This window comes from Panthera onca, chromosome A3 (genome assembly GCF_046562875.1).
Source record: "Panthera onca isolate mPanOnc1 chromosome A3, mPanOnc1 haplotype 2, whole genome shotgun sequence".
Taxonomy (NCBI): domain Eukaryota; kingdom Metazoa; phylum Chordata; class Mammalia; order Carnivora; family Felidae; genus Panthera; species Panthera onca.
In genome coordinates this window covers 95,047,748-95,069,750 of record NC_138341.1, presented here as the reverse complement: position 1 = coordinate 95,069,750, position 22,003 = coordinate 95,047,748, and the positions used below count along the sequence as shown (strand labels likewise).

Sequence of the window (22,003 nt, the reverse complement as noted above, 5' to 3'; positions counted from 1 at the left end):
TCTACACAAAGCATCAATACTGATGATGCTTTTCTTTAGCTCATTGCATGAGCCTGTACTACTGAGACAAAGCGATCTTAGGATGCTTACTGTATTGAAATGAAACCTATAGGAAATTTACTGCCAGTCAGAGCACATTCAAAGGTGTGATTATTGGGAGCCAATAACTCGAGCATGTCAGATTCACGCTGTGCAGCGTCCCCAACATCTATTAGAAGCTGGTCCCCATGGTTTGCACTCCCAGTTTACAGTGCTGCCTCCCTTCATCAGAACTCAGGTGTTCACTGTTCCTGCCACTCAGTTTGAGCCAGTAGAAAAAGCATCACACAGCGGGAAACAAGAATGGCAGAAACTTCCACCTGAATGCGTTATTCTCCTATTCCACTCATCAAAATAAAGGCCCTTTTATTCGAATGCAACATCTGCTTCATCTCTGTTGTCCAGGACCAGGGCCTTGATGCAATGCCCCTTCTCAAACGCTACAGTCAGGTGTCACACCTGATGGTGACAGGATGGACAGACTGAGCCAAGAGGCTATTGTCTGCTGAATCTGATAGGAAGCAGAGGAGGTGTTAATGCATGGAAGAGTTTCAGAGAAGGCTCTTTTTACAGGAGGAAAAAAAATTAGCGTAAAATTTCCTCCAAGCTCAAAGAACAGAAAGGGGTGTGGATCTTAGCTGAAACCCACATGTCTAATATTGCCATTTAAAAGCTTGTCACACCAGGTGCCTGGGTGGCTCAGTCAGTTGAGCGTCTGACTTCGGCTTGGCTCATGGTCTTGCGGTTCATGGGCTGGAGCCCCACGTCGGGCTCTGTGCTGACAGCTCAGAGCCTGAAGCCTGCTTCAGATTCTGTGTCTCTCTTTCTCTCTCTCTGCCCTTCCCCATCATGCTCTCTCTCTCTCTGTCTCTCTCAAAAATAAATAAACATTGAAAAATTTTTGTAAAGCTTGTCACACCAGGGGCGTTTGAGTGGCTCAGTTGGTTAAGCATCAGTTTGAGCCCTGTATTGGGCTCTCTGCTGTCAGCGCAGAGCCTGCTTCAGATCTTCTGCCCTTTCTCTCTCTGCCCCTCCCCTTCGCTTTCTCTGTTTCTCAAAAATAAATAAGCATTAAAAAAAAAAAAAAGCTTGTTACACCAATTGATTGTCATTCTTTCCTACTGCAATGTGTCCCACTTTCCTATGTAAAATGAACCTTGATCATTCCAGAATGCAGCTACAAAGAGGTTATTATTGGGAGATGGGCAGAAACTGACAGGTACAGTGTACATAAAAATGAACTGTCAGGGACACAAGGCAATGAACCAAAGTGCAGGCTCTGTGTGTCCAAATCCAAACCGAGTCATGTTAGATCTCACCACATGTGTTACAAACATAAAGGAATACGCTCTTTTCTCACTCCTCTCTTTAATAAAAGACCCTTATTGCTTCTTTTGAGCAGTGTTGTTATCCTTGATATCTTCTTGAGGGTTTCCGCACGAATTATCTTGATAATTCACCAAACACCAATTATAGTTTTAAATCATTTTAGTGAAACATTTACCTAAGTGAAATTTCATATTTGGGGGCACCTGGGGGGCTCAGTCAGTTGAGTGTTCGACTTTGGCTCAGATCATGATCTCACAGTTTGTGAGTTTGAGCCCCACATCAGGCTCTCTGCTATCAGCATGGAGCCCTCTTCAGATCCTCTGTCCTCCCTCCCCCTGTCCCTGCCCTACTCTCTCTCTCTGTGTCTCTCAAAAATAAACATTAAAAAAAAAAAGATTTCAGACTTGTATCAGAAAATTTTTTGCTATATTAGCCACAGAGAAAATCATGATTTTCTCCTTTGCATTTTCAAAATTTCTTCAGTCAGTTCCAAGAGAACTAAAAAAAAATTGAATAAATATTATTATAGTTACCTTGACTTGTTTGTTGCAGCAACTGTGATCTTATACCTTCTAAGGTTGTACTGAGATTCCAGAATTATTGCCACTGTGGTATTTCACAATTTCTACCATTATAACTTAAGAGGCTAACCCAGGGGTCAACAAACCAGGGAGTCAGGTGGCCAAATCTGGCCATGAGCCTATTTTTGTAAATACAGTTTTATTGGAGCATGGCCACACCGTTTGTGTACTGTTGTCTATGGCACCACTTAAAAAACCCTGAGTGTTTAATTGAGAAAGTTAAATAAGTAGGAAGCTGCTTCCAAGACAGTTTTCTTAATACTGTGCATGTTTGGGGCTCCTGGGTGGCTCAGTCTGTTAAGTGTCCAAGTACGGCCCAGGTCATGATCTCATGGTTCGTGAGTTTGAGCCCCGTGTTGGGCTCTGTGCTGACAGCTTGGAACCTGGAGCCTGCTATGGTTTCTTTGTCTACCTCTCTATGCCCCTCCTCTGCTTGTGCTCTCTCTCTCATTCTCAAAAATAAATAAACATTAAAAAAAATACTTTGTATGTTTGTCGCATCAACTGGAGTGGCTCTCAGGCAATACGTACAATTTCTCACCTGTTATGTCATTCACTGAAATGTACACAGAAGAGGAACATCATCTCCTGGTATGAAAGTTGTTTCCTCACTGCAATAATGGCTGAATTTATTGAGTGAAATGACAACTCTTAGGCTGAATCATAATAAATAATAAGTAAAAATAGAAACTAAAAATAAAAAGTTTTATATCAAAAATTTTGTATGGTTCAACCTGACATTTCAAGGGTTTTGTTAGTCATTGATTTAGCAATTTTGTGAAAGCCAGAAGATAACTTTAATTTGGCATTTGTCAGTTTTAAAATAATATTAATTGGAAAACAGCAAGTACCTTCATGATAACTGCTGGCCTCATTTAATTTTGCAAATACATGAGCATTTGGGGCATTGAGATCAACGTCCAACAGTGGAGAGGCAGCTCTGATTAGAAGTTCCCAACCTCTACTTGAAACTTTTTCTAAAGCAATTTTCTGATCCAGCTTCACAGGCGTATCAACTGTGGCAGCTACAGTGGAGAACATTCCTAGTATGTGTTTTTGGGATGCTGGTTACTCAAAGTGTGGACCGTGAACCTATAGCATTGGCACCAACTGAGAGCTGGGTTAGAAGGGTGGAAGTGCAGGCCCTTCCCCAGACCTGCCAGATCAGAATCTGCACTTTCATAAGATCCCCAGCAGGTCTGTGTGTACATTGCTGTCTAAGGTGAGTGATTCAAAGTGTGAGGTCTTGGTCATGTATGGTATTCCCACTTGTTGACACTGGCAATAAGTGTGGCCTGGGAAGAGTTGATGGCTTGAAGTCTTAACCAGAGACTACTACCCCCAATTAATGGTGGATTTGTAACAGTAATAGCTAAAATTCTTTGAGCCCTAATTACTCACCTGGTCTATGACCTTAACATGAAATACTCATTAATTTCTCATGATTACTCTGTGAGGTTGTATTGGTTAGCCCCATGTAACAGATGGGGACATGGAAGGTTTTAAGAGGTAATATGACTAGTAAGTGGTGACATTCAGGCGAGAGCAAGGAGGAAACTGGCTCACAGAGATAAACCTTGAAGGGAGCAAATGTGCCAAACCTTGAAGTGAGAATTCAAATGGATAGTGACATACAATCTTCTTGTCATTGATAGGGGCTACCAAAGCATGGAACATGACCTTGTGGTATAACACATACAGTTCTAGTACCAAATCATGGAAACACCTAATTTATGTTTTGGCAATTTGACTCCAAAGTAATAGCCTGGAATTTCCACCTCAGTGAGAGAGGAGCCATGCATGTCACCATTTCAAGTTCTCTCTTTCTTGTGCATTGGAAAAACTTCTTTTTTAACGTGACCCAACCTACAAACACAAATAACCCGTACTCATGGGAAATTGGGTAATTCAGCAGTCCGTGATTATAACTAAGGACCTCACACTGGCATCTGTAGTATCAAATTTGTAGATTCTGAACCACTTTCGCTTTGCTTTAACAGGCTGAAGATGCGAGCCATAAGAGAGAGAGAGATGTTTGAATTCTTTGTGAACAATGGAGTTTTAGGCTGCACCACAGTGAGGACATCACATGGGGCCAGCACGCTCATGTACACGTCTTCTTTCAGTTCTCTACCTTCCACCTCGGTTCTAAAAGCACTTGGTTGGGGCGCCTGGGTGGCGCAGTCGGTTAAGCGTCCGACTTCAGCCAGGTCACGATCTCGCGGTCTGTGAGTTCGAGCCCCGCGTCAGGCTCTGGGCTGATGGCTCAGAGCCTGGAGCCTGTTTCCGATTCTGTGTCTCCCTCTCTCTCTGCCCCTCCCCCGTTCATGCTCTGTCTCTCTCTGTCCCAAAAATAAATAAAAAACGTTGAAAAAAAAAAAATTAAAAAAAAATAAAAGCACTTGGTTGTGGAAATCGCAGCTCTATACCTGCCAGAAAGTTAACAGGCCATCCCAGAACCATGGCAACCAGCAAGAGTGAGAGAATGAAAGGTCCCTGAGCACATGTCGTTAAGCACTCCCTGCTTAGCCCCAACCAAGGGCAGGCAGAGGGACACCAGTGCTGAGAAGAAAGGGGGCCGATCCCAAACCCCAAATCTGAAACTCACAGTTGAGTCACTTTAAAGAAAACTTTTCTTTTCTTTTTTTAATTTCTTGGGGCGCCTGGGTGGCTCAGTCGGTAAAGTGGCCAAATTCGGCTCAGGTCATGATCTCGCGGTCCATGAGTTCGAGCCCCGCGTCAGGCTCTGTGCTGACAGCTCGGAGCCTGGAGCCTGTTTCAGATTCTGTGTCTCCCTCTCTCTGACCCTCCCCCATTCATGCTCTGTCTCTCTCTGTCTCAAAAATAAACGTTAAAAAAATAAATAAAATAAAATAATTTCTTTATGTTATTTATTTATTTATTTATTTATTTTTGAAAGAGAAAGAGAGAGAGAGAGAGACAAAGCATGGGTGGGGATGTGAGCAGAAAGAGAGGGACATACAGGGTCTGAAGCAGGCTCCAGGCTCTGAGCTGTCAGCACAGAGCCCCACACAGGGCTCGCACTCACAACAGTGAGATCATGATCTGAGCTGAAGTTGGCGCTCCACCAAGTCACCCAGGCACCCTTAAAGAAAACTTTTCAATAAAAAAATTAATTTTGTGCCTCAATAAAAAATGTAATTTCCCACCAAGGTGGGATTTCACAAGCTCACATGCAAAGGGACCTTGTTTCTTCTCCAATATGCCATAGACTGCCAGGCACCAGGAGCTCAGAGAACAAATGCCTGCTTTCATCATCTTGTCTCTGCCATTTAAGAGCTATGTGACCTTGGGTGAGTTAAACTCTCTTTGCTGTTTTCTCACTGATAAAGTGGAGGAGTAGTACCTACCTGTACTGGACACTTATTATGTTTTCTGCATACCCTACAGCTTTTGAACACCCTTCCTATGTTTGGCTAATTTGCCATCCCATGAGTCTTGCCTCCCCATGCAGGATCCAGAAACTGGTTTCTTCAGCCTCCCTTGCAGCTAGGCTCTGCTGTAAGGAAATGGAAATGACCATTGTTCTATAGTAAGGTCACCCTCACAGTTTGGGTTAGAAGTGCTCACCTCTAATAAGATATCTCGGCAAGGCGTGGTTGCAGAACAGCGATGGGAAGGAGGTGTGACAGGTGCAGTCAGCACCAGTGAGGGGAGTGGAGAGGCATTTGTGGGGATCTCAGCCTCCATGCTGTGGCGAAGGCCCAGGGCCATGGTGTAAGCTGAAGGTGGGTTTGGCAGGCTGATTTAGGTGTTGTTTCTGGCTCTTTTAGCCCTGAAACCTTTTACATGGCCCTCCTGGACAGTCTGTGAGGTAACCAAGAGCATTCAGTAAGTGATTTATCTACTTCAGCTGGCTAAAGTGCATTTGGCTGTCTGCAATTAAGTACCACCCAAGGCTGTTGTTGAGGACAATTTATTTAGGTCAAGTACTCATGAGAAAGCATTCTTGTTATTTTGAGATCTTTGATGTCTATCTGATCCATCCACAGGATGTGACAGAATACAGATTCTGAATTTTGTATAATGTTAATGCCATGTGGTGCAGTTTTAAAACATTTCTGCAAACACTTTGACATTGCTTCCATTGAGAGGTAGAGTCTTTGTCCCTCCCTTGAAACTGAGTGACCTTTGTGACTGTTCCTCAAAATGTAGTAGGAGTGACACTGTGTGACTTCTGAAACTAGATTAGCAAAGTCTATGTGGCTTCTACCTGAGTCTTTCTTGGGGATCTCAATCTTTCTGTGGGGTAGCCCGAGCTGTGCACAGAGGCCACATATATGTGTTCTGCTGACAGCATAAGGTGAGATCTCAGTTAACAGCCAGGACTGACTCCAGACACACAAGGAAGCAGGTGAGCCTCTGAGGTGATGCCTGCGCCCTGTACCACCTCAGAACACTTGTGGGAGAGCTCAGGGGAGAGCAGGGGAGAGTATGTAGTTAACATATGGTGTTATATTAGTTTCAGGTGTACAATATTCAGCAATTCTATACATTACTGTGCTCATCATAAGTGTACTCTGTTATTTTAAATCACTAAGTTTTGGAGGGATTCTATAAGTAACAATAGATGTCTGGTTTTCAGAGTGTGCATTTTTCTATTTGGTCTTCATATCAACCCTGAATGGGAAGTATTATAACTCACTACTTTGGATGTGAGGAAAATGTCTGTGAATGTTGAATGCCTTGCTTTCATCATAAGGCTCTTTGAGATGTGGAGAGATCAGATGCCAGGTAACTGGCTCCCTGGCATAGCACTCTTTATATAAAGTGATGTGGTCAGGCTCCAGAGGAATAGGGGCCACACTCAGCCATGACACCACTGAAAGTGTCATTAGAACATGCTGTTGTGTGTACATGCCTTTTGGACACTTTCTTCATCTCATATTTAGAACAGCCATTAGGTCAATTTTTATGACTGTGTAATGACAAATCACCCACAAACTTGATGGCTTAGAACAATAGTAATTTACTACATTTCATTGTTTCTATGGGTCAGGAATTCCGAAGCAGCCTGGCCTGGTGGTTCTTGGCTTGGGCTCCCTCATGAAGGTATGGTCACATGTTAGCTGGAGCTGCAATCCAATGAAGACTGGAGGATCCACTTCTAGAATGTCTCTCTCCCATGCCTGTCAGTCTGCACAGTGCTGCTCAAGTGTCCTCACTGCATGGTGCCTGACTTTCTCCAGAGCAATCCATCCAAGAGGCCATTATCTTTATGACCTAATATCAGAAGGCACACTCCATCACTTTTGCTGTGTCCTCCTGGTCCAACAGATCATCTCTGAATCAGCGTGGCAGGGACTGCACAAGTGGGAGGATACTGGTGATGATCACTGAGTGGGGCCATCTTTGAGACTGGCCACGAGTCAGTAGTATTACCTCAAGACACAGGTGAGGAAGCAAGAGTTGGGATGGTTAGCACTCAAGGGCTCAAGGCCACAATGGGGGCTATGCAGCTGAGATCTGTAGCTACTCGTCTCTGCCCTCCAAGCCTGTGTTCCTCCCCATCTACAATGAAAGGTGAACTTATAGTGTATTTTGATGCACTGTTAGTTTTTTCAGGAATTTCTTCAAAATTGGGAAATTCTTCAGAATGTTATCATGGAAAGAAACATGGGACATGTGTGTTGGTCAAGCTGAACCGGGGGCCTCCCTTTTTCCCTGAATGAATACCTCATTTTGGTGGGGCTGAAATTCTACCTTTTGCCTGGGTGCCCCTTTTTAAAAATATTTTTTTCTTTTCTTAAGCTGATGGGTAATTTAAACATGGGAAGAAATGGATCCTAGCTTTGTGTGTTTTTTTTTCTAATGCAACTCCAAAACTGACTTTATAGAATTTTGCAATGATCAAATAGTCTATTAGGGATAAAATTACGTAAACTCTGATTCAGTAATTTCCCTTTTGGGAATTTATCTTACAGAAATAGAGACAGTGGTATGTCAGGCTATAGGTGTGATGGCGTTGGCCGCAGGCACTTTTGTTACAGACAAACACTGGAAATCACCTGAATGTGCACAGATGGGGGTTGAGTAAAGAAAGGTACGTCTATTCTAAGGAACAATATGCAACTATCACAAAGTGTAAGTTGGAGGGAGAGGTGCCCGTGATGTACTGCGAAGTTTAAAAAAGTTGTAATGATATGTATTGTATGATGCTATTTCTGTAAATAGGAAAGTCCTGTATCTTTGTGTGTATTTGCATTCATCTGGAAAGAATCTGCTTATCAACTGGATGGGGTGGGTGTTGCGATGAGAACAGATCATTAATTTTAGAAGGAAAAAAATACAGAATACATGGTGTAAAGTACAAATCTATACTTTGACTGTTTTATTAAAATGGTGATTAGTAAGTAAGTCTTCCCTAATCTGAGTTTTCCTCTTGGCACTCTGCCCTCTTCTTCAGGTTGAAACAATTCCAGGAGTTCACTTTTTCTGGTGCCTTAAAATGGAGATGCCAAGATTTCCCTGAAGGAAGGCTATAGAAAGAACTGTTTCTAGGGGGCCCATAATCACCCATCAACATGGAAGACAAAATAGGGTGATATTTTTTAAAGGGAGGAAAAGATGATGCCATTAATGTGCAGCCCTTGCTGGTTCAAACTGTTCACTGAAGATTTGCAGCAAATGCTCTGTAGGCTTGGCAGGAGGGAGATCTGTTATTGAGGCCCTCTGCCTGCACTTAGCCCAGCGGCCATTTCTCAGGGAATATTGATCAAAAGTACTCACCTCCACCATCTCAGGAGCATAATGCAGTCCCTGAGTATTCATGGGGGGAAAAAAAAAAGCTTTTCTTTGCCAGGCTATTTTCTGAAGTCAAAAAGATCCTTTCAGGAGCTATAATAGCAAGACCCTTCCCACTTCACACCCTTGGTGAGAGGCACACTCCAATTTTCAGACCCCCAGGACCCCACGTCAAGGTGGAAGCTGACAAGTGTGACCTCTTTATGTAAAATATTCTCTGTCAAACTCAACAAGCATTTTGCTAGAGGGACAGGTGGTACATACAAGTGGAAGATTAAAAATTACAGCTGGACACATAGGGAAAGGGAACTCTTGTCCTGGAGAGAATTTATTCATTTATTCATTTATTCTTTACTTCACCAAATAATGTTTTAAATATAATTTTTGATTACATACACAATGTCCTCCGATATCTGAGGCAGCAATATCTTGGTGTGAATGTAAAAAAAAAAAAAATCTAGTCAGTGTTTTTCTTGTCAGACATAGTTAAAAAGGGAGGATGCTAACTGGGACTTCCTAATTTCTCATTTGTTCTGTAAGAGGCAGAATCTTCCAGACAAATATTTCTTAACACGACAGCTTGTTATAAATTCTCACCCCCTTCACCTTATCCAATTTAATTTAGGATAGTAGAGACTTGGGTATTCAAAGTACTTTTAATTTAAAATGATAGCAACAAAAAAGCAATCTCCAATTCCAGAAAATTCTTTTGAATGACTCAGAAAGAGTATCATTTCAGAGTTCCTGCTGTTTGGGCTGCTGTCATTTGCTAGTTTTGGAGGGCAAGTGTGAGAGCATATTTGGGGCAGGGAGAATGTCACTTTTGTTTAAAATTCCCCTGATTCCCAGGGCTGTCATCTGGGCTTTCTATGTTGTCTGGGGGTGAAGATGTGGTTTAAGCTGCAATAGGCAGTGGGCAAAGAGACTCTTCAGTTTTGGGAGCAAGTGTCTTTTCATTCTGTTCAAGGGCAGTCTTTGGGGCAAGTAAGGACACGGATGTGTCTTCACCTTCTTAACTCCTGAAACATAAAACTTTTCTCAGGGAAGAATGAACAGAATATTGTGGCCAAAGCTAAATCACTCTGTGGATCTGTGTGTACAAAGTGCAGGAGGACATCCTGGAGTGTGGCATCAGCATGTATAGCCTATTCTTGCTCCTGGTTCTTTGCCACAGTCTGTTTTTCAGGTCTGAAAACATGAGCAATTTTTCTTTCCAGATATGTATTATCCAAAAAACTTCCAGAATAATAGATAAAGGTCAATAATAGCATCATCTTCTTTGTCCTTTGGGAGAATATTCCAGTAAAACAAGCTCCCCAGTTCTGGAAGACCCTGATCTGTTTGTGCCTGGTCCAAGTGAGAGAAAGGTCAGGGTGGCCCCAGGGAAACCTTCAAGGTAACCAGAAGGAGCATGAAAACTACCAACAGTCCATGCACTGGTGAAGTAAAGTGCTGCTGATCGGGGGTGTTGTCACAGAACAGGGCCCAGGAAACGTAGTTTCTCCTTGGAGCTCCACTTTGTAGCTGTGTGAACCCCAGGGAGCCATCTTTGGGCTTCGGGTTCAGTACCTGTAGAAGGAGGTGGTGGGAGTGTGGAGACAGTCCAGCTGATAGTCCTGGGTAGACCAGAAATACAGGGATGAAATTGACGGTGTGTTCCATCTTAATTACCTTATTAGTTTTTTTATTTGAAATGCAATTAAAACCATTTCCATTTATTTCTATAAATAAGAGCAAATGATAATAGTTTCTCTTGACATAAACTGTTTAAGAAATCAAAGGAGCCTCAATTTGGTTTCTACACATACACAGATCTAGAACGCTAGCTCAAATGTGTACAGACGTGACCAAATATAAATGTGTGAGTCTTCTTGCTGAGAGATACCCTGTACTGCAGCAAATGTAAAAAAACTCTGGCATGTTTCCTGTAACACTCAGAATATTTTGTTATGGCAAGGGTATACCTTAAAGGTATTCTTTCTTTAAATTCTGGCACCTGGCAAAAATCCCAGAGAGGTTGAGGAGAGCATTACTTGCAGCAATGGTCTTTTTGGAACCACTGGAAGTTGGATTCTTTTTGGAATTCTGCTGAAGGTCTTGCATGATCTGGCCTAACATTTGATGAATAGTTTTTGAAAACGTGGATATACGATGACTGCAACACCCTCCCCACACCCCCACCTCATCGTTTTGTTATAAATAAGACAATAAACTGCTTTATGAGACTTTCATAACAATATCCTGTGAAATTCAAGGACTATTTCCGGATCTGAAAGGAATCCATAAATCATCCTGGAGGGAACTGGGACCATCTGCAAAGTGGAATCATTAGGAAGGGCAGGACACTACCCTGAGCAATTCCTTGGGAATGTTCACTCCCCTTCTCTCCACTCCAGGGTACACATGCAGGACAGGGAGTAAGGGCTGCCCAAAGCATCAAAAAATGGGGCTGGTCCAAGCCTCTCAATCCAAATCTATCTGCAAGTTGGAATCCTTGAGAGGGTGAGGGGGACTTTAAAAAATAGATGCTGGGGTTCTACCCAGATGTGGTGGATCAGAATCTAGGTGGAGGATGGGAAACATCTTACGAAGCTTCCTGAGGGATTCTGATGCATGACAAGGCTCGAACCACCACTTCTAGGAAGCAAAGCTCTAAAACTCTGCATCAAGCTGCATTCCATGAGGTACCAAGTAGTAAACACATTTGCTACCAGTCCAAGGCTTTAAAAAGCTACATCAATTCAGGATCTTTTTGGCTCCTGGAAAGGCACCTGGACCCTTTTTGAGGTCACCAAGATGTCTCATAAGTAATAGGTAATACCTATTCACTAAATGGACCAAAGAATTAATTTTAGGCAGCTTGACTGTCCAGTATGTTGAAAGTTCCCTGGTGTCCAGAGCACGGGAGTAGCTCAGGACACGGGTAGAGACCACCTGGCCAGGCCTCAGAATGTGATGGTTGAAGGCCTGAAGGCCATCAACAGGGCTTCAGCCATGCCAACAGGAGGCTGGTAATTACATTTTATCTGTCATTTATTCACAAAGACACACCCTCAAAGTTGGCCTCTTGCTCATCAGAGCCAGGGACACCTGACTGACTGAGAGGTCAATTTTACATAAACACATTTGTAAACTTCCCTGGATTGATACTAGTACCATTCTGGATACATAATTACGCTTTGGTTAAAAAAAGATGCTTTTGAGGAACTCTGATAAAAAAGCAAGCCATCTTTTGTCAGATGTCAGGATAAACTTTATTTTCCTAGAAGTGATAATGAAAACAAAAGAAAAATATGGCACATAAGTGTTGTGTTTCTACTTTATTAAATCATCACAGTAAATCAGAATTAAAGACAAAAAGAGGGTAAACTGGAGAGTCGAGTGGTGGTCATCAGTGGAGTTGTGTGCTTTTCTGGGTGTAGCACACATGTGTCTGCAAAGGTGGGTTGTATGTAGGGGTCTATACCACCTAGGCATAAACCCAGATGTGGGGCATTGGGCAAATTAAATATGAGATAGCAAAATTAAAATCAAATGACATATTATAACTTAATTTACTATATTTATCAATTTTTTTCTTATTTACATGTACTAAATGTTGTAGACCTGAAACCATAAGAAAACATTCACTTCATGTGTATGTCATACATAGATACTGAGCACAACTAGAACGATGGTTGTTTCATGGTGAACTTCCCTCCTGATGTGGACATTCTCCTTCAGTAGATCTAGACATAACGCACTTACATGTAAGACATCACAGTACATTTTAAAAGATCCCTCAAACCCCCAGATGACACAAATGTAACAGGAAGTGAAGCGCAGGTGGCCACACCGGGAGGAAGGTCAGGAAGACGTGATTTGCATTGTCTACGGATCCACATGATCTCTTGTTTGTAAGGCGGAGGGTCTGATCAGTCAGCCCCTCTTATGAAGTCAAGGCTTAAGTCCCGTCCCTCCCTGTGGCTCTTAGCAGCTGCAGGCTTCACTGCATGGAGACCCTGTGACAGTCACCCAAGCTAGACTTCCTCACTATGGTCTACTTAAGATTTAACTATTTTTAAAAAGTCATCATTTTGTTTTTTTAAAGTACAAAAACCTTAGTGAGACTGTGGAACATCAACTTTGCTTTGGACAGAAATCAGTGTGCAGAGAAGTGAGGGGACTGGCCTGGCCCTGCCTGGAAGCCAGCAAATCTTATCCATTTTGGGCTGATTAGGGCCACTTTCACATACAGATGGCTGACCTGCTAATGTGAAGAGTCAGCGTTGTGACTCAGGTGGGTCCCCGCTGGATGAGTGACCCCCCACAATTTTGCTGAAAGGCATTTATTACAAAAGCACAATATTTGCTTTTCTAAGTGAAAAAAAAAAAGGAACTTGATCATTCCAATTTTCCACCCCAAATAACAAAAGCAATTCAAGTCCACGTGATTGTAAGCAAACGTGGTTGCTAGATTCCCTGGTCCCCTCTTCCAGACCAAGGCTGCTGCTGACAACAGTGGGTTAAGATGAAGCTCCAGTCCCCAAGTGGCTGGTTGGAGTCTGGGGTCACGGGGATGTTAAAATCAGTAGGGCTTACAAGAAGTCTAGTTATTTGCTGCCTACAACTGAATTTCCCAATTTGCAGGTTAGAAGGACTGATTCCGGGAGGTAAGATGGAATCCTGGAGCAGAAGTCCACAGGAGTTCAATGTGACTTCCAAGTCCTGACACTTCAACTAAATCTGAGAATTCTGCCACAGGGGTTTCTAGAGCCTGGAAATGACATGTTCTCCCAGAAACTACTTGCCATCAGAGCCTAACTGGGACTCTGGAGCCCAGGAACATGTGATGCCCTTCCCTGCAGGAAGTAGGTCTGGGCACTCGGTAAATATGCAACAAAGCAGACTCAACAAATCTTGAGTCTGAGCCACTGGGGACATCCCAGAAAGCCCAAATTATTATACAGGTGGGGGGTGGTGGGGCAGGAGTGGGAAAGATAAGAATCGTGGCATTTGCCCACACAACAGAAAATGGCAGGACTTCCAGTCACCCTTAACAGTGCCATTAAGCCCCCAGTGAGTGAACCAACTGGACGGGTTTACAGAACAGCCCAAAGTGACTGAGGCTTACTTCTGTTTCTCTCAGGTTCGGGTGATATCCAAGCTGCTTCTGTCTGTGGGCTTGGACCTCATGCTCTACGTGAGGCTTTCTACAAAGCTGAAAAACAAATTCTCTCTAGAATTAGAAGGTCTATCCTCTGAGTAGGAACTTCTCAATCTTTCCCCATTGTCCCAGAAGCAAGTCTGGTTCCTGGGACCTGCTTGTTTCTCCTGCAACGGTCGGGTACTAGCCAAACCAAGCCGATGGCTGACGGACAGAACTGACTGGTCAGTGAAAACAGCCACTCTGATGGAGTGAGGGGGCTCAGAGGACTCCCCAGGAAGGTGACCACAGCCACTGAGGGTAACAAAGTGGGCACAAGAGCAGAGAAGTAGAGAGTCAAGGGAGGTGGGGAAGCACCCTCGCATGGCTGATCCTTCTCTGGGCCTCAGTGGCTGCTGCCCCTAGTTCTGAGTCCCAGGCTTACTCTGGAGCAGGCTGCAGGCCTAGGCGAGAGGCAGAGGGCTGAAGAGGTCTTCTGAACTGACTGATTTTTCTGTCACTGACACCCTCAAACCCCCAGCAAGGATGCTGGGAGAGTGCAGATAGAAGGTTAGGTTTTTCTTTTTTCTTTTTTTTTCTTAAACAGGCTCAACATGCCTTCCTTGGAGCCAAATGTGTAGAAAGCACCCATTGTGCCATGGCTCTGTCTCAGCAGCGGGCAGGAGAGCACAACTGCAGGGCGAAGCTTCTGGAGGCAGAGGGACATCGTAGGGGGTGCCCGTCTCAGTCGAGTGCCCGCACGGGTGCATTCCCTGTGCGTCAACTTAGTGCTATCCTGAGCTGGGCCCTCGAAGCTTCCTGACCTTAAGGAGCTTTCACAGGGATAGGACCCTGTTTCTAGAGTCATCTGAGGACCTCCAGGAGGATGCTTGGGAAAACCTCTCCCCAGTTAGTGGGCATTAAGCACCAGGTGGAAAACACTCAGCGACTCATATAAAATTTCTCCTGGGCAAAAGACCCTAGGGAAAGCCAATTTCCATGATGATGAAATTTTTGAGTAAACCATAAATCCTAACATCAGCACTAGTGAAATCAATGTGGAAAAAATTCCTGTTTGACAGCTATTTTGCTGGCCCTTCTGTGAATCATGCTTGGGTTTATAAATGAGAGGAAACAACTCGGAGTATAGAAACCAGCTACCCCCCACCCCTTCCCCGAACGCCCAGCATCTTCTCCTGCTGTCCCTGCCCTGGCGCAGCCACACCGATGCCCACAAGCATGGGTTTGTCTCTGGTTGTTGGTGACTTTCCCTTTTTCTTGTTTGAAGCCCAAGTTTCGTGAGGTCCTAGAGCAAGATGACACAGCCGAGTGAGAAAAGTCCAACCCTCAACATCTTGGGGGGTTCACCTTCAACTTCGGAAGTCCGTCAATGGGAAGATGTGTGGAGGGCATTAGCAGAGCAGTGATGTTTCCTGGAGTCTCTGGGTTTGGGGTTCTGGGGTCGGGAAAGAGGGAAGTCTCATTCATCTCCTCCTTGCCAAAAGGCGCCGCGAGGTAGGCACTAGGGCTGGTGGCCAGGGCCCTGCAAAGAAAGCAGAGAGAGGCTAAGTCACAGTGCCCTTGTGGGCACAGATTCATGAAAAGACTTGTGGCACTCAGAACACATGGAACCACGTTCCCAGAAAGGGGTTCTGATGACCTCCCCATGTCACCAGTGCAGAGATGTTTGCTGAACGAATCAACACGTGAATGCCTTTCCTCCGGGTCTTTGCTGTGGACTTCCCTGCAGCATAAAACGAGCTATGAATCTTTTCAGATTTTACTTGGCCTCACTGTCCAATCCACATGTAAAGAGTGAAGAGAAAAGGCATCTGACTGCAGTAAAACAAAGAGGAGCCAATGAAACAGTAGCATGGCCCAGAGTCAATGAAGAAGCAAGTAAAACTTGATGGACAGCTTTGGGGATCCCTGCCCTAGTTATTATTTATGTGTATTTACATATTGATACTTCACCCGATGAGTTACAACTCGATTATTCCCCAAAGGGTCTGGGGGAGAGGTTAGGACTAGGTTGCTTGTGTGAATGAGTCCAGACAAGCATAGTGCTGTTTAGCACTGGAGGGAAAAGGAGTAAACTCAAAGCCTGTGAATCTGCACCTCTCTTCCCCTCTCCCGGGTGGTTGCGAGCGTGCTCAGAGGAATCCAGGAATGCCTGCTGCAATACCCAGCCACTGTTGCTGCCAAGGCCTGCCCTCCCCTGGGGCAGTTCTTCGAGGGAGAGGATCTTTCATCACCCCTCTTGCCCACTGTAAGCTATTTTTAAGCCCTGTTCTATTATACCCCAAGCTTCCAGGCTTCGAACAAACCTCAGAAGCAGGCTTTCTATCCTCCTCCCGGCATGCTCCACTTCCAGGGGTTTGGTCTTTGAATTTTTTATTATTATTGGCATGGGAGATTAATTTATTTGTCTTATTCACAGACAACATCTTTTCTCATTTTCTGACCTTACCTATTGCTTCTAGGAAAAGCCTCTGAAATCAGTGCTCAACAAACATGCATGGACCTGAGAAGATAGCTTTCTCCGGTGTGTTCCCAATGCCAGCACTGGGGGCTTTACCATCCCTCCTCCCTGCTGGTCGCTGTAAGGCTGGGCAGAGACAGGAAATGTCCTGCAGCTCTCTCATGCTAGTCTCATCTTTAAAAACAGGCTACTTTTGACAAAGGCAGCCCAGCTATATTGCCCACCATGACAGAGATGGCATTGGTAAAAGGTCTCTCCCTGTCCCCTTGGAGCTGGATATGGGGGTGAACAAACCCGATTCAATCCTAGATAACATTCTGTTTTGAAATACCTTCACTTCAAATTGTCTAAGATTTCACATTAGTCACTAGGAACCACTCTACCCAGTATTCTAATCAGATCAATTGGGAGAGAGAAAGAAAAACATAAAAAGCAAGTGAATGAAAGAGATAAAATGATGCTTGAAGATATGCTATTAAGTGAAAGAGCAGTTCTGGATTAGAAAGGAAACACTGAACCCCTCTAGCTGAGGGGCAAGGAGGGAGAGGGGGGTGCATGCTGCATTCCAGAGGCTGGGCAGGATGGCAGGCAGACAGAGGGACGCCAGGCAGGTGGGCTCTGAGGAGCCACATGAAGCTCTGGGGCAAAGCGGCCCCCGTGCATTTGAAAGCAGTGGCCCCAACTGCTGGGGGTGCAGGGAAGCCCCCCCCCCCACAGCTGCAACCTGCATGGCAGTGCCCCCTGCATTCCTCCAGTCCCCGACTTCCTCCTGGCACACCCCCAGCCTGTGATGGCTCCTGCAGTGCCCACTGCACCCCGTAACCGACGGGGAGGCGGCAGCTGGGGAATGAGCTGGCAGACCACAAAGGGGGGTGGTTCCACTCGCAAGCTGCCGGCAGCCGCTCCACTCAGTTGGCCTCTTCCTCCTGCTGGAAGCTGGGGGTCTGTTCAAAGGACACTTGAGCCCCATGTCACCGTTCTGTGGCAGGAGCAGGAGGATCCCCAGGGATATGGGGTCCCAGAAATAAAGACTTCTGCAGGACAGGACTGTACAGCTCCACTCTGCCCCACCCAGTAAGAGCACCCAGGTGTGTGGGGCTTGTCGCCTCTGGGGGCTCAAGGAACTAGGCCCCGTTTGGAACAGTTCTGGGACTGGGCCAAAGCTGTGGCAGAGGGAGAAAGAAAGGGTAGCTGGGTCGGAGGGTCTGGCCTGCAGGTGGAGGAGGATGATGTTTTGGATAAATCCAGAAGTCTCCAGGCTAACATTCCACCTGCATTTTTCCCAAGATGGTGACGGGCATCTGTGCCATGCGTTCCACTGTGGCAATATGGTTAATAAATGACAGCTCGCTGGTGTCCTCCAGTATTATTACTGTTAGCATCGTCACCATCTGGTGTCCCTTCCACCTGTGAGCCCATGAATCGGTGCAGCCTGGGCCACCCCCAGCCGGCACTGCCACAGGTGGCACGGGGCAGGGCCTGGAGCCCAGAGCCAGGGCAGAAAGGAGAGGCCTACAGAGGTCACACCTGCTGCAGCCAGCCTGCCCTCTGGGTCCTAAACTGCAGCCCATCCCCGGGTTCCTCACCCTCTGTGCTCCCCCAGCTTTTGTCTGCTCTTCCTCCCCCAGCTGTTCCATTCAGCAGTCCCCCCTCCCCCCATCCGGATGACCTGCCCTCCCCGCACCGAGGCCTTGGAGGCACCCGTTAAGGCGAGCGGTCAAAGGCCGGCCCAGCACGTGCCACATCTTATCGGCCCATCTCAAGATCCTGCTCCTCCTGGCTTGGGCAACAAAAAAGGGGGCGGCCCCGGGTCCACTGGCTCCCTGTGGCCCTTCACACAAAAGGGCGGGCGACAAAGACATGTTCCAGGATGGCAGGTGTTGGTGTCGGATTCCGCCCAGAGTGCACGGGCAGAAGAAAGGCGAGTCTGGGTTTCCCCGGGCAGCACAGACATGCAGGGGCACGAGTGTGGGCAGGGCCCCTCGGGAGGGGAGATGGGGACAGCAGGAACTAGAGGGGCATTTCAGTGCGGTGTTAGCCACAGAAGGAGGCTGGTTGGTGAATTTACACCCCCTTCCCCAAAAGCAGGGCCGTTGGGCAAATCCAAAGCGTCAGTCTTACCTTGCTCAAACGTGGCAATGAGACCTTTACGTATTTTAATCTAAAGGGAAAGAACATAAAATCAAATGAACACAAGCCCAGCACACCCGTAGCCCAACTTGATAATGAACGCAGTGCTAATAAGACATTTATTCCTGTGCTGCCTGAGTGTTGTCACCGCCTTGGAGATCATTACCAACTGGAAATTCACTAAAAATTCTACTTGGCAGGACAGAGTTCTAGCTGCGGTCACATTTATAAATGTGAAATGAAAGAGACAGCGGTGCTCCTAGCATGTGTTGTGTAGACGCTGTTGGGAGCTCTACAGACGCAGAGCAACACTGACCACCGTGTTTCTTTTCCTGTTGCCCTGTATCTGCTGACAGATTTGGTCTAACATATAGTCAAAGGTATTAATTTTCAAGATGAGCATTTGGAATTCAATGGATGACCTGAAAAAAGAATTGGCAGCCTCTAAGCATATGCAAGTTTACATGCCTCTTAGTTTCATGTCACTGGTTTCTGAGTGTACACAGTGTGTGAACTCAGTCCTAGTGTCACCTGCGATACGATGGTACCCAGGGAGGAAGCATGCAGCATGCTGTGCGGAGGGCAGCAGGGAAGGGGACCCCACAGAGTTGAAATGGGACTGTAAGCTCACCCTCACTCACGAAGCTGGAGGATCTCAGCAGTCATGCTGACCCTGAGAGACGATCTGAGAATCACCGTACTTTGTGACAGGTTTTCTCGATCCCCGCCCCCCTGCCTCGCCCCCATCCCTCCCACAGACATCCAATTTCCTCTGTGGGTTTCCCTCAGCAAATCCTCACCCTCGTTTTGTACCAGGCATAGCTCCTCACCCCAACCCCCACAGCAATCCTGAATTCAGTGTCACTCGGCCACCATTAAATCTGGACAAAGGACATTCATCAGTGACACGGCCCGTTGTCTGCACGGCCACAGTCATAAACTTGGATTGTCTGCTGACCCCCTTGCCAAGGTTGGCACAGTGACCAGGGCCAGTTTCTAAGTCGGTGGTTCAGAAGGCCATCAGAAGAACCAATGACATACTCTTAGGTGGGGCTTTCCAGAAGAAATGTGCACTTTCTATGATCTATTGAAAATATTCCCACCCCGGCAAAATTACTTGGGGTTTTGAATTTCAGGATAAATAACTGATTGTGGATGATAAGTCTTATTTGATTTTCAACCACTGTTACTTGCTCATTCTCTATACATTGACTGTGCTCTAGGGCACAGGAGACTTGTGACTGTGTTGATTGTTGGTAACAGACTAGAATGTTTTCCATGGATCCTCGATAATAGGATTATCTAGATTTCCTGTTTTCTCCCAATGCATTGTGCTGTGGCACCCCACTTCTTCTCATGGAAGATGGCATATGTACAATGTCTCTCAGCGGGTCTGTCTTCCTTGAGTTGGGGAGGCCCAGCTTTTCAGGGTACCATGCTACCTACTCTTTCCAGGGTGAGCAAATGGGGTCTCTTCATGAAGGGGCTCCTTGGTCTCCCTCCCCTGCAGCCCTTCAGCCCTGGTTATGCTGGGCGTACCAAGAAAACAGATGGCGCAGCTAACAATGGAAGACTTGTTTGTAATTGCTGATGAGGACTGGTTTGCTCCTCTCCCCAGTGTGTCCCCAGATGCAGCCTGGTGTGGTGTGCTGGACCAAACAGAATGTCTCAGTGACTGCCAGTCCATGGGTGAGTTAAGGAGATGCAAAGACAGAGACAGTTGGGGGCTGCCTTAATTATTCCACGGGGCTCAAATGTCACTTGCCCTTGACACACAGGCAGTGCTACCAAAGGGTGGGGGCCCACACATGGAACACAGGAGTAGGCTGTCAGCTTCCTGATATATCCCTGGGGGTGAGTGTGAGACACCAACTAGCCTGGGCAGTGCTGGAAGGCACCAGAAGAGAGCACAGTGCTTGGAAGACAGGAGGCATGTGATGCTTAGGGGTGTTGGGCAGACACACAGAGCATAATTATTTCATCTTTTCATCAGTTCGGCACCTGAGATGTGCCAGGTTCTGTTCCAGGCTCTTGGTTATAGGCATGAACAGAGCAGATGAAGCTCCTGCCTATGGGAGGCTTTGGTGGAGGACCTATGGCATGCATTCTAATTGGGGGGCAAAAATACCATATTTTTTATATGAAGAAAGCCCAGATACCAGAATGGTAAATAAACAAATATACAGTATTTGTGGAGTGTTTCGGTGGGGGAGGAGACCAATTAGGAAATCCAAATGTCTTGGGAACCTCCATAGTGGGGTCATAGTGAAAAAGACATTGAGCCACATCGGGTGATAGGGTTAATATGTGCATCAGATTCAAAGTTTTCTTATATGTGTTGGGACTCGGGAGTAGCATTTAGACTTCTAAGGGCAGCGGGGTGGGACCCCTCTGGAGAGAGCCCTCCATGCATCAGCCCGACACCAAGGGCTAAACTGTAGCCATTCAGCGGCTCAGACACAGAGCTGGAGCCCAGAGAACCCAGAAGTCACTTTTAGAGAAAGATGTCTTATTTCTTGGGCCTCATGCAGCTTCTTGGATACTCTGGATATCAACAAGGATTTCATAAAACACAGGACACAATAGTCTTGATTGGAGATCTGCTGTGTTCCCCACAGCTCTGCCTAGTGGAGGCTTTTCAAGAACTGGTGGGTCTTTTTGTGGCATGTGTTCTCTGGTGGGACTTGCTGGGATAGCAGAAGAGCAAGGATTTGAACGGAGCTTCTTATCTCTGAGGAAAGGCTGCCATCCGGGACTGCCACCTGGGATAACACTGGGCAGGGTCAGACAAGAAAAGTGGCTGCTTCTCCCTGGGTCCTTGTTACTGAACAGTCAGTGTGGAAAATGATTAACTGGTTCAAGATAATTAGGGAAGGGAATGATTTTGAGAGCTGGCATGGCTGAGGGAGAGAAACAGTGGACCACGGTTCCAGCTTTAGGCGAGCGCTAAATATCCTCCCAGCAGGAAGGCGGACAGAGCCGGAGATCAGAGAGCAGTCTGAGCTATTCAGACCCCTTGGAACGGCTCTGAGGAAGGGAACAGGTGCAGCCATGGATGGGGTAAGCCTACATGCTCAACTCAACACTGGCAACTCAAGACCAGTGGGAATCAGCCAGCCTAATTAACATTTCCAAATGGCCCAAGGATGGCTCTCAGTATTTCCAACCCAGCAGCAGTGGCTGTGCCCTGGCGCTGGCCCTGATACTGGGCTTCCTTTTTTTGGTCGTTGGTCTTGCCCATCGACTCTGGTTCTGAATCAGAAAGCTGGGACAGCTGGACCAAAAGGAAGGCAGGCATCGTGTGGATTATGTGCCTGCACGAGCATACGCACCTGTGCAGGGGGCTAGGCAAGTGGGTGGAAGGCTCATTCTGGCATTCTTCTTTCCCTTCCACAGCTATAATATACTTATATGGACCTATGGCTGAATTTAACTAAACTATAAATTGAAGATTACTATCTGGGTTTGAACTTTTCTTGTCAGGCCCTCACGGAGACAGCAGTGTCTAGACCCTCTTGCTATTTCACAGAATGTGAATACTAATATCTCAGT

General features: G+C 46.0%; 1 protein-coding gene across 6 annotated transcripts in view; it reads right to left on the bottom strand.

Annotated features, from left to right (window-relative positions):
- Window positions 1-12,019: 12,019 nt before the first annotated feature.
- RALGAPA2 (Ral GTPase activating protein catalytic subunit alpha 2) overlaps window positions 12,020-22,003 on the bottom strand; it is a 323,002-nt gene continuing 313,018 nt past the window's right edge. For all 6 annotated transcript variants that reach the window (XM_060610992.3, XM_060611000.3, XM_060611012.3 and 3 more), the window contains 2 exons: window positions 18,443-18,482; window positions 12,020-15,382 (listed from right to left, as the gene is read on the bottom strand). In XM_060610992.3, the coding sequence (XP_060466975.1) occupies window positions 18,478-18,482 (5 nt within the window). In that variant the 3' untranslated portion in view covers window positions 12,020-15,382; window positions 18,443-18,477. The remainder of the gene's footprint in view (window positions 15,383-18,442; window positions 18,483-22,003) is intronic.